General features: G+C 43.1%; 1 protein-coding gene across 21 annotated transcripts in view; it reads left to right on the forward strand.

Moving 5' to 3' along the window:
* The window catches only part of ANK2 (ankyrin 2), a 338,318-nt gene that overhangs the window by 185,130 nt on the left and 138,718 nt on the right, over window positions 1-14,470 (forward strand). For all 21 annotated transcript variants that reach the window (XM_048508918.1, XM_048508924.1, XM_048508917.1 and 18 more), the window contains one exon: window positions 5,099-5,200. In XM_048508918.1, the coding sequence (XP_048364875.1) occupies window positions 5,099-5,200 (102 nt within the window). The remainder of the gene's footprint in view (window positions 1-5,098; window positions 5,201-14,470) is intronic.

The raw sequence follows: 14,470 nt of genomic DNA on the forward strand, positions 1-14,470 counted from the left end.
GCTGTATCTCTAGTGCCAAAACCAGTGTGCATGTAAGACATTCCAGGGATCCTTATGTCTTGGCTGACCCCAGCATTAAACACACAGCAAGAGATAAACAAGTTAAGGTGGATTAAGGACAGCTTTTGCTTTTATCTATGGGCTTCTTTGTGACTAATGAAGAAATGTGCCCTAATGCTGATTTGAACATATGGGGTACATAAAGGATTGATAAGATCAAGGCATGGCTTTACAAATGCTGTTTACAGGCTGAAATAATAAATAGAAAGTAGAAATTACTGAAATAATATATAGAAAACATGGAGAAAACATGGAGAAGGGATCTGCAGATATAGCAGGAAGCCTTCTGATTAAGGCCAGACTTTTTGCCTTGTTTCCTGTTAGGATTTATTTTTGAAGGTAATAATGGACCCTAGTAGGCTAGACAATCCAACATTAGACAGATTTTCAAGTATGGTAACCAGTGGTGTGGCATATATCTCAGTGCTGTGTCAGGTTGCGTGCACGTTGTACATGGGTTGGTGACAGAAAATTATAATTAGCAGCCAATGTTTTGTGAAGCTTTCGCTTGATATAAGGCTATGGGTTAGGTTCAGGCAAAACACAGAATAGTAGTTTGATTACTTAACAGATTGTCTGAACCTGCACCACATTAACTATGGTTCGTTAGGGCATTTCCAACCAGGATCTGAAGCTATTGTATTAACCACAGTTAGCCTAAACCAATGGTTCCCACCCTGGGATTACACGTACCCTCGGGGGTATGCACCAGACTATTTGGGAGTACACAAAAAAATTACATAATGGGTTTGCTAACATGGGGGTACAGTTTTAGGAAAACTGCCAGTTTTAGGACTGCCAATTGGTACATGAGTGAAAAAAGGTTTGAAACCACTGGTTTAAACCATGGTTTTGTGTTACTCAGTATCTTGGCTTAATCCTAGCCTATTCCCAGCTTGTTTTTTCCCTCTATATACAGTGTTGTCTAGAAAAGAGCAGGTTAAAACAAATTTGCTTTTGCCTTCAGCCAACTCTCACCTCTGTTGACCTTTCACGGCCTCTCTGTCTCCACAAAGACACATGGCTATGGCAGGTTCATTTCCATGCAACATCCCTAAGGTGAGAATGCAGCGCCTTTGGAGCTCTGACTACCTTCCTCTCCTATATCTCAGTGACAAAGTGGTATATAGAAGCATCCAGTTGATATTTGTGGTACTGAGACAACAAAAACTGATGTGGAGCATTCAGGTTGTTCAGGGGACTTTTAAAGGGTTGAAGACTGGTAGTGAACACTCCAGGTGTGTGGCAGGCAAGTCAGTGTTGCATGAAGATGGGTGTACACACAGGGGCGCATGTGCATGTATCGGCCACAAAGAGAGTGTAGATGAGATGCTTGGGGGAAGGTTGTGTGTGTTGATGGAGTCTATTTTCTAAAAGCAGGAATTTATTTTCTGGTTGTTGGTAAGGAGGTGGTTAACCGTTTCCAATTCCAAGAAAGGAAAGTATGACTTGGCTGCTGATTGCTGTTCCCAGATAACAGAAAGACCCTTCCCTATTCTCTTGTTGCCAGTGGCCATTTGTTAGTGAGCAGATGCTGTGAGATATATTGTCAAAGGCTTTCACGGCCGGATTCAACTGGTTCTGGTGGGTTTCCGGGCTGTGTGGTCATGGTCTGGTGGATCTTGTTCGTAACGTTTCGCCTGCATCTGTGGCTGGCATCTTCAGAGGTGTATCACAGAGGGAAGTCTGTTACACACTGTGTAACAGATGCAGGCGAAACGTTAGGAACAAATCCACCAGACCACAGCCACACAGCCCAGAAAACCCACCAGAACCAGATGTTGTGAGGCTTTGCCATTAATAAGAGTGCACAAGTTTAGTTACTGTGAAACTGTTGGTGTGTTTGGCTGATAATGGTTTGTTAATTTATGCTTTACAATTTTAACTGAAAAATTGTGGCATTGGAACAACTAGAAAAATATAGCCCCTTGGTCAGTTTGATAGTTTTGCAGTAACTGGAGAAGTTTGACATTCTGTTATCAAAATGGGACAGATAAGTATATCCCATTCTTGAAGTTCAGAAACATCATATATGTGAGTAAATATCTTGGCAAAAGGTATTTGTTTGTACTATTCAGGGACTGATTTACAAAGGAATTATGGCTTGTGAAGATATTTATAGATATCTTCACAATACTGTGCTCAATATAATATAATATCTAGTCACATCACAGTTGTGTGATGTACAACTCAAGGCAGCCAATGTCAGCCAACCAAGAACTGTGAGGTAATGTAATTAATTGTTTTATAAGCAATGTTTCCATACTGGTAATCAGTAAAGAGATGTACTGTAGACAAGAACATGGCCCAGAAGTTCCAACAGATTAAAATGCTTTTGGGTTGTAGCACAAGCTTCTGCCTTTATCACCTGTGCTTGTAATAAAGATTCTGCTGCATTGCACAGACTTTCTCTTGGCTCTTGATCAGATCTCTTTCCAGCGACACTGCTGCTGTGTCATGGTTGCAATGCTTCACTGGCTGGAGAGGAAGGCTAGAAAAAGGCTCTGACAATTTTCTGTGTTTCCTTTTCTCCATATTCAAGTCAGATGGGCTGTTTTCTTGGCACGAAAGAGTGTGGAATATGTATTATGATTTGCTTTAAATGAACGCATCAGAATAGTAGGGTTCATGCGTTTTGTTGCAAAGACAACATTATTGATACCCCATCTCTTCACCTTGGGAGACCTGAGGTGACTTACAATTGTTCTCCATTTCATCATCATTGTAATAATGCTGTGAGATAGATTAGGCTGAGAATGTGTGACTGGCCTAAGGCCACCCAGCAACCTCCTGTGGTACAGATCTGAACCTGAATCTTTCATATCCTAGTCACACGCTCTAACCACCAGAGCCATATGGAGGGGAAATGACGCCTGGGAACAAAACCTCCTCCAGGCGCCCCCCATGGCGCCATCCTGGGAGTCCTACCCCCATGGGTCATGGAGCCCCACACTGCATCTAAAATAAGCTAAAAAAGAGGCCAGTGGGCAAGCAAATGTGTGGGGGCTCACCTTGCGCGGTTCCTGAGTTCTGTGGCTGGTGGTGATAGCGGCACAAGCAGAGGGGAAGGCTCACTGAGCCTCCAAGACTCGCCAGTCATATGGGGGGCCGATTTCCCCCTCCCCCAAGTGACCAGATAGCTTTCGCCCGGAGACATTGGGTATTCCATGTCACCAGGCAGATACGCCTCTGCTAACCACTATATCTCATTGGTATCAGTTACTTTGTCTGATGTATCTTTTATGATTTTATATAATCACACTATTTGACTCCATTAGTAGTGACATTCCTGTTTCCCTCTCTAAAAAAACCCAAAACAAAATCTTCTACATAAGCTGAGGGTTTCAAATCTGCTGGCTTATCAGTGTGTATTGCTGTGTTAGAAAGATTCAGGCATTAGGTCCCAGTAACAGAAATTTCAGGAGAACAAAAAAAGTGATCTAAGAAGCTATATACATGGCCAAACAGCTTTAGGATATTCTTATTTTTCACCAAACAACTATATTTATTTATTTTGTTTTGTTTTCAATAATAACTACTTTGAAATGCTGTGAGCCATTGGCTAAACAGAACAGATGGACATTGTAACGGCCGAGGGTCCACCCCCACAATGTGCAGCTCTGTTAAAAAAGTAAAAGGTTAGATTGCAAATGATCTCTCTCACACCGTGGGAGGAATTGTAGGTGGAAAGGGTACAGATGTAACGGAACTGAAGATCATGTGAATTAGAGTACAAGGAGGCTGAGGAAAGAAGAATACTATAAAGGCACAGGGGCTGTTAAAATGGCTGAAAGAAATGAGAGAGAAAGAGTAGGCAGGGAGCTGTCTGTGGCACTTGGAACTTCTGTGGAAGAGACCAAGAACCGAGCAAGAGAAGGCTGTCAGGAGCAGCATTTTGAGAGGATCAATGAGAAAGGAAACCTAACTAAAATCTCAAAGAGTGGCTGTATGTTGTTGACTTGCTCTGTTGGTTTTTTTGCATCAAGTAATTTGTTTTGTGGCAACCCTGTAAGATTTTCAAGGCCAGAGATGTTCAGAAGTGGCTTGCCAGTGCTATCTCTGTGTGGTGACCGTGGGATCCCTTGGTGGGCTCCCATCCAAATATTAATCAGGGCTGACCCTGCTTAACTTCTGAGATCTGATGAGATCAATCCAGCCTGCGCTATCCAGGTCAGGGCCATTCTGGGATAAGGGAATGAAAATGCTCGAGGACAGCAAACCAAGCAGCTTTACCATGTAGTTATTCCAGTCCAATAAAATGAATGAATTCAAACTGGAATGTAACAATGCACAGGATTGTACTGTTAAAAGCAACAGGACAAAACAATAACTAGGAATTCAGTGTATCCCTCTGTAACGACCTACCCAACCCTTCATCCATATGTCTCTGATATGTAAGACAAAAGTTTTGCTTCCTTTGTGGTTGAGGAAATAATTTTGAAAAGTTTCCTAAAAAGTAATTTATCATGGTGACCACTTGTAAAGTGTGCTTTGGGTCCACTTCTTTTGACGCTCTCTTGCTTACTTGGATGATTGATGGGTACTGATTTGCAGCAAAATTCTTCTTATTCCTTGGGAGGAGTGTTTGATGATCTCCTTCGCAAAAAGTTACATGCACATGTACAGTAACGGATTTCTTGCATTTCTGCAGTGCCTTTAGGTGAGAGGTGCCTGAGAAACCATGGCCCTTTCCCCACTTACCTTAAGCCCCGCGCTATTCTCCTCAAGTAGCATGGGGTCCCCCGGCACTCCCCACTACAGGGGCGGCGACAACACAGCCGTCCCGACGCTGCCACTCTCGCGCCCCCTCAGCGCGCGGCATCCCTGGCGCTCCTCGAAACGGCGCCTTTTGATGACCCATGCGCCAGAGATACCGCGTGCTGAGAGTAGCGCACAGCAAAGGGCAGCAAAGGTAAGTGGGGAAAGGGCCCATGTCAGTTGTTTTAAGCCTGTGTAATAGAAGTATATAGACTTTTCCTTTGGTCACGTGCACCTTCAAGGTGGACATTAAATAGTTTCCTTTTGCTCCTTTTCACAGTCTGACAGCAATGCAAGCTTCCTCAGAGCTGCCCGAGCAGGCAATCTGGATAAAGTGGTGGAATACCTAAAGGGAGGAATCGACATCAATACATGCAATCAGGTAAGTGATCATGCATAAGATTCCGGTTATGGAAGGGAGGAAAAGAGGCATGTGATCTGGGGTGTTATGATGTCATTGTCCTATTCCTTATTCCCTGCAATTCATCAGTTGCTTGACAATAGAATTGGATTCTGTTCTACCACTACCCAATACTGTTTCTCTGATGAAGAGAGGGATTAATATCTCTTTGTCGTGGGAGTGATCATTGCTTTTAGCGGTGGAGGAGGAAACAAACTGTGCTCAGACAAGTGGTGTGCCTAATTGTTAATTACTTCCACGGAAAATGGAAGATTCAGCTTCTTTTCATCTCCTTGCAGTCGCTTTCCTATCCAGCAAATGTAGGTGGATGATAGCATCTTGAAAGACTCAAATGTGTAGAACCTTTTTTTGGCGGGGAGAATGAGGGAGGTGGAGTGTTTCTTACATCCCATTGCCTTTCTTAAAGTTTGGCACTTGTGTATTGACATAAATAATCCCTGCTTGTAGTTATGAGTGAGACTTTCTGTCAGAGGGCTTGAACTTGAAGATGGAAGGTACACTTATGGCCTTTTTTGTACCTTAACTGGCCAGTACCAACTTACTTTAGCCTCTACTTATAGTGATAGAAGACATACTTATTTCATTAATTTCCAGATTGTAGAAGATAGTGATATGGCTCATAGGGAACTGGTATAGTAGCAAAGAGAAATTTATTCTAGAGGCTAAATTTCTCCTCAGCCACAGATTCCTTAGGTGATTTTAGGTAAACCATTTCCCCCATCTTCTGTATGGGAATAATGCTGGTCTACCTTAAAGAACTGTTGTAAGGATTAGAAAATAGCATGTATAAGTATTGTGAACAGTGCAAATGCTAAATCAGTGACATATTAATAAATATGTGTGCTGGTTATATAGAACTATTCATGACATCATAGATTTTCCATGAGCCAAAGAAGATTCAAATATGATTGTTTACTTCTATTTTAAAATGCAATGTTGATGACTTATAAAATGACCCTGAGAAAGAAAAAATCGGTAGAATTACTTTAAGCTTTCCCCTAATATTGATGGAGCGAAATATCACTGTGTTGCTTTGTGCAATTTTACACAACACAGAAATGTACAAAACAGCTGTTGAATGACAAAGACTCTTACTACAGAGCTCAAACCCACTGTGAATGTAGGATTAATTTAAAAAGACTTGTTAAGAACTATTTTCCCAATTCTTTCCTGTCAGTGGTGTTTGGCATCATGGGAAGAGGTGACATTCCATGCTTGGGAAAAGTTGTGCTGCTTAATCTAAACCATGTACAGTTTTGAGTGTAAACTTTGAGCTCTATAGCTGTACTATATAGGTCTATAGAAGCAGATGGAGTATCCAAAAACAAAACTATATTTCTGATTGCAGTTGATACAGGAAATGCTGTAGCTTTAAATACTTCTAATCTCTGCAGAAAAGTTCTTTATTTTTATCATAGCTTCAGGTTGCCTTTTTGCAGAAGTTAAAGTCCATTATTTTTAGCTGTATTTTTCCTGTATTTAGCTGTATTTAGAAATCCTTCTTAAAAACTAGGTCCCTCTCTGACACCAGCTCTTTCTAAGTCATTTTTTGCTGTTCTACCCCTCTGTTTAGAAGATGAATTAGCTTTGCTCTAAGAACCTGAGCTAGGAATTTTCTTCCTAAGTATAAATTCCCTTCTTGGTTAGAGTAGGGTCTCACTTTCCCAATACTCTGTTTCTGCCAAAACTGCAGGTCTTTCAAAGACACTAAAATGTGTTGTCACTGGCAGAGGTGTATCTGCCCAGTGACATGGGGTACCCCATGTCCCCGGGCACATTCCATCTGGTCACATGGGGGTGCAAAATTGGCCCCCATGTAACGGCTCCACCTCCTGCCCCCCACATATCCAGGACTTCCTGCTGCCTCATGGTCTTTGGGTGCTCTTGACCCCACCCATGTCATTATCAACATGGGCAGGGTCAAGGGTGCTCCGCCTCTTTCTCCCTCCCCTTGCTCCAGGCTGGGCCCCCAACCGGCAGCCGGCAGTCCCTTCTGGCTTCCCCTCCGGGGAAGCCAGAAGTGACTGCAGTCTCTGGCCTCCGAGAGCTGCTTTTATAAACACTGAAGCTGGAGGTCGGGCCTTGGGGTGGGGCCACGCCCCCTGAGCCCTGTCCCCAGACCTCAGTGCTTATAAAAGCAGCACTGGGTCTCAGAGGCCAAGAGACTGCAGTCACTTCTGGCTTCCCCGGAGGGGAAGGCAGAAGGGGCTGCTGGCTGGGAGCCCAGCCAGGAGCAAGAGGGGGCCGGGGGCTGGGGCAGGTGGGCAGCAGCCAGGCACCCTTGACCCTGCCCATGTTGATGACAACATGGGTGGGGTCAAGAGCACCTGAAGATGACAAGGCAGTAGAAAGTCTTGTTGCCTTGCCATCTTCCTGGTCACGTGGGGGGTGGTGCGGAGCCCCCCCATGTTCAGGGGGGCGCCATTTGCCCTCAATATGCCTCTGGTCACTGGATTTCAGAACTAAACTCCTTCAAATCTTGTCTGAAGCTTTAACTATTCCTAAAACTCCACCTGCTCTCAGCCTGTCACTCACACACACAGGCCCTGTTAGGGATTTATATTCTGGCTTTTTTTTTTGCCTCTGCCTACTCCTTAAATCTATCACTGCTGTTTCTGAGGGAGCAGAGACAAAAGATTGGGGGACTCAGTGGTCTGCAGCAGAAAAGTTCTACTCCACAAGCCCGTCACATTTGATACCAGCCAGTGGGTTATTCTAGAAAGAGAACTCCCTGCCATTAGAAGGATTTTAAAGCAATTTTGCATCTTTGCATCCTGTCAGATTTCAAACCATGAAAATCTGTGATACTGCAGAGGAAGGGGGAAAACCCAAAGTTTCAAGGTGATTGTCATGTGCCAATAAGGCAATACTGATGTGACCAATTTCAGTATGTAATATTTTAACTGTTGTTGATGTTTTTATCTATAAAATACTCCAGTGAGACTGTTGCAGAATTTAATTCTCTATGTAGATGTAAAATGACTCTTTTTCAATTTAAATTTCAGGGCAATATATTTTATTGGAAATATTTTAATTAATTTTAAAAATGTGAATTGGAAAGATGATTTTGCTCTAGGGTCTATCGGAAGGTAGTTTGGCCAGCAATCTTTTGCCTTCTGCATATCAAGTCCTCTGCCCCACAAGGCACCTGGTGTTCAGTGATCCCAACTGCGGAAGTGTGAGGTTTCCCTTGCTATTTATGTGTTACATCAGGCGTTAAGTAAACTCTTTGTAGGGTATTTTTAGAAAAGAGTTTAATCTGTGTTTGAACAGATAGAATCAAATAGCTTGTAGTTATCTGCAGAACTAGTCCAGTGCCAGGTAGTTCATTTTATATTAGCAATAGCCAGTAGATATGAAAGATCCACTGATTTCCTTCATTGCAAATCTATATGCAGTTGTAAATATAATTAAACATTTGAGAATGAAAAGGCACGTGCTGTACATGCAGAGCAATCATAGGCAGGGTTGCTTTGAAGTAAGTCCAGTAGAGTGCAGGAGTTATTTTCCTTAAGTAAATATTTAGTACCCCCTGCTCCTTAAAGTAACCACCTTCAAACAGCTCACCGTTCCAAACTTTCTCAGTTTGTAGGATCAGAATATCTTCCTTTTCACACTCCAATTTCTAGCTTCGCTTCCTTGTTTGAAGAAACTGTGGCTTGAGGAAACTTCCAAATTAGTCCAAGCCCCAGGACAAATTAGACATTCCCTTATCAAAGGCCGTTTCCGCACGGAGGCGGAAGCGGCTAGGTCGGTGCATTTCGCGCCAACCCGACGACGCTGGGACCGTCCGCATGGACGGTCCTGGAAAGAGCCGGGACGGCGCCCGGCTGACCCGGCGTGTCCCCGGGCCTCCGGCACGTCGCCGAGGCCTGGGGACACGCCCCCCGGCCCTGCGCACCTGCTCTAGCGGCCATACTCCTCCCGTGTGTCCCCAGGCCTCGGCGATGCGCCGGAGGCCCGGGGACAAGGTAAGTGCCAGGAGGGAGTGGGGGGGGGAGGCATCTTGAAGCCGCTGCCGTTCGCTCGGCAGCGGCTTCAAGGCGGCGTTTCCCCAACAAGTACGCTTCTAAGCGCACTGGGGAAACGCCGGCTTCGCGGTGGTCGGGTGGCGCGAGGGTGGCGCGGCTGCGATGCAGCTGCGCCCCCTGTGCGAATGGCAGCCTGGGGACGCCGTATTTGCCGTCCCCAGGCCGCCATATTCCGCCCGTGCGCAAACGGCCAAAGAGTTGGGGCAGGGTACCTTCAGCCACAGAGCAGCTCGAAGGAATAGCTATTTAAAAATAAAGCAGAGCTTATTTGTGTTTGGAACACTACTGGGGAATGGGGGTGGAGGACTCCTTTCCCACTCCACTTTCCCATGCCAAAAGAGTGGTGAGTTATTTCTCCTTTCTTTCACCACCAGCACTGTTTCAGCATGCAAAATGGCCAGACTCTCCCTGCAACAGTAGCAGCAGCAGAATTGGTTGTTATACCCAGCTTTTCTCTACACTAAGGAGTCTCAAAGTGGTTTAAAACCACCTTTCCTTCAGAAATCTCACCACAACTGGCCTATGCATTTACAGAACATGGCCTATCCTTGCGGGACTACACAGATGACCCACTCAATGAACAACCATGTTCTATGTGGTTTATGAAGACTATGTTCCTAAGGGCAGTCTTGTTCAATTTTACATGCATAACTCAAACCACATTTTTTTTCCATAATACACAATTTACCAGTCACTCTTCCATGTCAGTATCTCTGGCCTTTCTGCAGTTCTGCACTTCAGATTATGTAGTATAATCAACATCTTTGTGCAAACTTTTATTAGAACTAATGTACAAGCAAGGAAGGAGTTGCTGCTAACCTGTGATTCTTTTGCCTCATTTTGAAAAGTAATCTTTCAACCATATAGGACTCCTTAAACAAATAAAAGGCTGATGTTAGTCAATGGAGTTCTATCTCAATAATAAAGACATTTACTAAGACATCCACAATTAATCCACTTTGGTTCTTTTCTTGTCCTTTCATAACTTTCTCCTTATCTTTCTGAGGGTTCTCAGTGCTATTTTGTTAGAAACTAGAGTAGGCTTTTTATTAAAAGGCTAAAAAGTTGAGTCTTGTGTTTGGTTACTGAAAAGGGTTCTTTTTAAGTATTCCAGACCTCCATAACAGCTCTGGGGATAACAAGGAAAACCAACATGAGACTTTCCATCTGTGGCTTTGGACTGCCTTGATCTATTTAATCAGATAAAACAGCATTTGGTTTCCAGCCAGTGCCTCTTCTAAAGAGGTTGGATTGTGCCCAGCTGACCTTTTGGTGTTTCACTGATCATTAAAACTGAATAGATCTTTCACTGTTATCTGCACAACGTTGTCTCAATTCACATAGTACCAAGTTACCCAGGCTGTAGTTTATAAGCAAATCTTCCAGATTTACTGTTCTTTATCATGGTGAGGCTTCTCCTGTGATCTTAATTACACTTCCTTGGACAGGAGGTTCAGAAATTAATTATGTCTTTAAAATAAATGCCTTTGCAATCAGGTTGTTTTCCGCTCAACTGATTCAGTCAAATCTTCCTGTATTTGGTCCTGTCCTTAAAAGACAAGGCTCAAAGATCTAGGCATTTAATTTAGAAACATAGGAAGTAACAGACAGAGGTATACAATTTATGCATGGTGTGGAAGAAGGGAGAAACTTTCCTCCCTTTACCATAATACTTAGGGTAGGCCGCTTTCTGGAAGGGAAAAATCCTGTTCCTTTAATAGAGATCTAATGGAATTTGCCTACATTATTTATCTCCTTTCATCTCATGAAAAACTCCAGCAGACGATTTTCACACATTAAACTTCTTTTGAAGGTGCGGGACATCTTTCTCCAGGCCTGTTGGCAATTCTAATATTGGAATGTGTATCGCTAATTACTGGAAATAGATTCAAGACAGTATAATGGGTTCTGCTTCACACTGTGGGCAAATGATTTGTGGAATTCACGGCTATGAGATGTGGTGATGAGCACTCCCCCCCCCTCTAGTCACATCTGGCTTATTACGATACCTGGTGGGATTTTCAAGGCAAAAGACGTGGCAAGGCAAAAAGTTTGCCATTGCCTGCCTCCATGTCATCACCCTGGTATGCCTTGGAGATCTTTCTTCGCATTACTTGCCAGGGGTGACGTTGCTTAGGTTCTGAGATCTGAGATCTGTCAGGCTGACTTGGTTGTCCAGATCAGGGTGGGCACTGGCTTAGGTGGATTCAAAAGAGGTTGAACAACTTTATTGCTGGCTATTAGCCACGGGGGATAAATGGGACATCCAGGGTCAAAAGCACAATACCTCTGAAGTGTTAGACAGCAGGGACCAGTTAGTTGCTTGGGGGCCTTGCTTGTGGCTTTCCTTGTAGCATCTGTCTGGCCACTGTTGGCAATGAGATATTGGGCTAGGTAGATCACTTGTCTTATTTTATTATTATTATTATTTGCCAGCTTCCCTTCCAACAAAATGACGTCCACCATTTTTTATTTAGCCTGGCAGAGATGATTCATGTTTATAGAAGAGCACTGTCTGTACTAATCCTATGGTTCACCAAGAATACTTTATCAGTATCCTGACATCCAGCTTTCTATAATCTGTCACTCTGTGCAATGCTCATTTACAGGGGTTGACTGTTTTACTACTTCTTCTGTGCTTTCTATACCTCTTTTGAGAGTTTTGTATTGGATGTGCGCACAGAAGAGGCAACAGTGGATCTTCATGTTTACTCTTTATTTTCCGTTTTCACTCTGAAGCGTGGCTGTTGTTTGCCAAGGCCAGTTCTCAGCTAGCTGTTGGAGCATTGATAAGGCACAATATAAACAAGTGGACTACTTTTGAGGAGACAGCCCCTCAAAGAGCTGCTTGACCCCTTGTTTGTTTTGTTCTCAAAGCAAAACATATATAAAATCCTTGAAGATAGTTTCAGGTGGGTAGCCAGGTTAATCTGCAGCACAAGAGCAAGGTTCAGGATCAATAGCAGCTTAGAGGCCCCCAAAAGTTCCAGGGTATAAGCTTTTGAGAGTCAAAGAGAGTCCCTGAAAATCTTGTTCTTTAAGGTACTACTGGACTTAAACTTTGCTATATAAAATTCACCTGTCAGTTGTTTCCTGAAAACTAGTGGGACGTTGTAAAGCCTTTCATTGCTTCTGCTGGGTTTTACAACCATCACATTGCCTTTGATACCTAAGTAATATTTACTGAACACCCTCTTGAGCACACACGATTTGCCTCTGTCTGAGGTCAGCCTCTGAAAAGTGAAAGACATTTATAGTATTTACCTTGTATGACTGAGTAAAGAATTGAGTAAAGAATTGTATTTCTGGTGATCATCCATGCACAATACAAGCTAGGATTCTGATCCTGGATTCAGGGATAAAATACGAAAGTGTCACTACTACTAGATCTTCCCCTGGCCATGCAATCATGGAGCTGTGGGCAAGGTGGGGATACGTAGAGACTTTCACTAATTAGAGTTATTAATGGAACAGAACAAAACTCGCCTGGTCTGTGTTTGTACCTTTTAATGTCGCTGCATGATCAGAAATCGGCAGGTGATACTTTACACTGTCTAGTGCTTGCCACCTGATAATAATGTCTCTGTGTTGTGAAACTTTCAAGAGTACAGCTTCAGTAGCCAGTTGGGGGGTTGGGGGGGGGGGAGAAGCCAGTAAGAGCCGGTGTGGTGTAATGGTTCAGAGTGTCAGGTCTGGTATTTGGAAGACCAAGGGTTGAATCCCCACTCCTGCCATGGAAGCTTACTGGGTGACTTTGGGCCAGTCACTCCCTCAGCCTAACCAACCTCAAATTGTTGCTATGGAGATAATATGGAGGTGAGGAGAATGATGTAAGCCGCTTTGGGTCCCATTGGGGAAAGGTGGGGTAGAAATGAATGACACAAAGAATAAAAACTGTAAACAGACAGAGAACCATACCTCTCATAAGGAGAAACGGGAAAAGGTGAAACTACTTAGTGGAAGAAGGGGTCTATGCACAGAAAAACCAGACTGGACTGTGTAAATATGAACAATGAACAAAAATGTCTAAAATCTAATAACCGATTTCCAAATAAATCCCCATCTACCTGTTCATTTTGCCTTTCTCATTCTTTCATTGAAAAATTGGCAACCCTAGCATGATGCCCCTATCCTTAGGCTCCTTCCGCACATGCAGAATAATGCACATTCAATCCACTTTCACAATTGTTTAAAAGTGGATTTTGCTATTCTGCACAGTAAAATCCAACTTCAAAGTGCATTGAAAGTGGATTGATAGTGCATTATTCTACATGTTTGGAAGGGGCCTGAGAGAAGAAAGGTTTGTCCTGCTAGTCTGATGTGTATTAGCATCATATACTCTTATGTTAGTATTTCCTTGAGCAGTGCTTCTCAAACATTGACTTTTTAATGAAAGGGCAGCTATGTGACAGCTTTTCAGCTTTGGTTTTTTGTAACCACTTTTCTCACTGATTTTTATTACACATTAAGCTTTTTTTGTTTGAAATGTATTTGCGCCACAATGCACCTTTGCTCATACCAAAAGAAATGTATGTACTAGTTTCTGTTTTTATTCAGTGTTTTTTTTGTCCTGTCTTAATCTTAAATATTTTTGAATTAATGATGCAAGGTAAAAAAAATAGTTTAAATTAGGTAAAAATTAGTGGTTCACATTCATTAGTACCCTGCATGGTACAGTATGCAAAACTTGTGTTAGTGAGAACATTAAATTGTGCCTAGACAGTTTTCTTCTACTTTGACCGACATAATAGGATAGATTGCTTAATGACCCCATGAGCCATTTAACCTGACAGGTTCAGCAAAGCAGGGGCTGCTAACTCCATGTTCCACCTTTCATATCGCAGTGTTCCCACTTGACCCTAGTTACATGCAAGTGGACTTATCTGCAGTTCAGTTGTAGTTTGAAGCAATAGAAAATGAAAGGACTGTCTTTCAGCTGTTCACTTAAACCTTGTTTTTATAACTACTAATGTGTGATAACTCCCAATGGAGTCTTCACCCTTGAAATGATGGGCAGTGCAATCCTGGGGAGGAGTGGAGGAGTTGCGGTGCATCCAGGGATGGAGGAGCGGCCACGCTGGTTCCTAAGAAGCTTGCTGCCCCACAGCCAGCAAACCAAAAGTGTCACTCGCCCAAATTCCTGTGAAATTCCCTTATGTATCACAACAGACTATGCCAACTTTTTGCCAGTATAAGTCTG

Source organism: Sphaerodactylus townsendi, linkage group LG10 (assembly GCF_021028975.2).
Source record: "Sphaerodactylus townsendi isolate TG3544 linkage group LG10, MPM_Stown_v2.3, whole genome shotgun sequence".
NCBI lineage: Eukaryota > Metazoa > Chordata > Lepidosauria > Squamata > Sphaerodactylidae > Sphaerodactylus > Sphaerodactylus townsendi.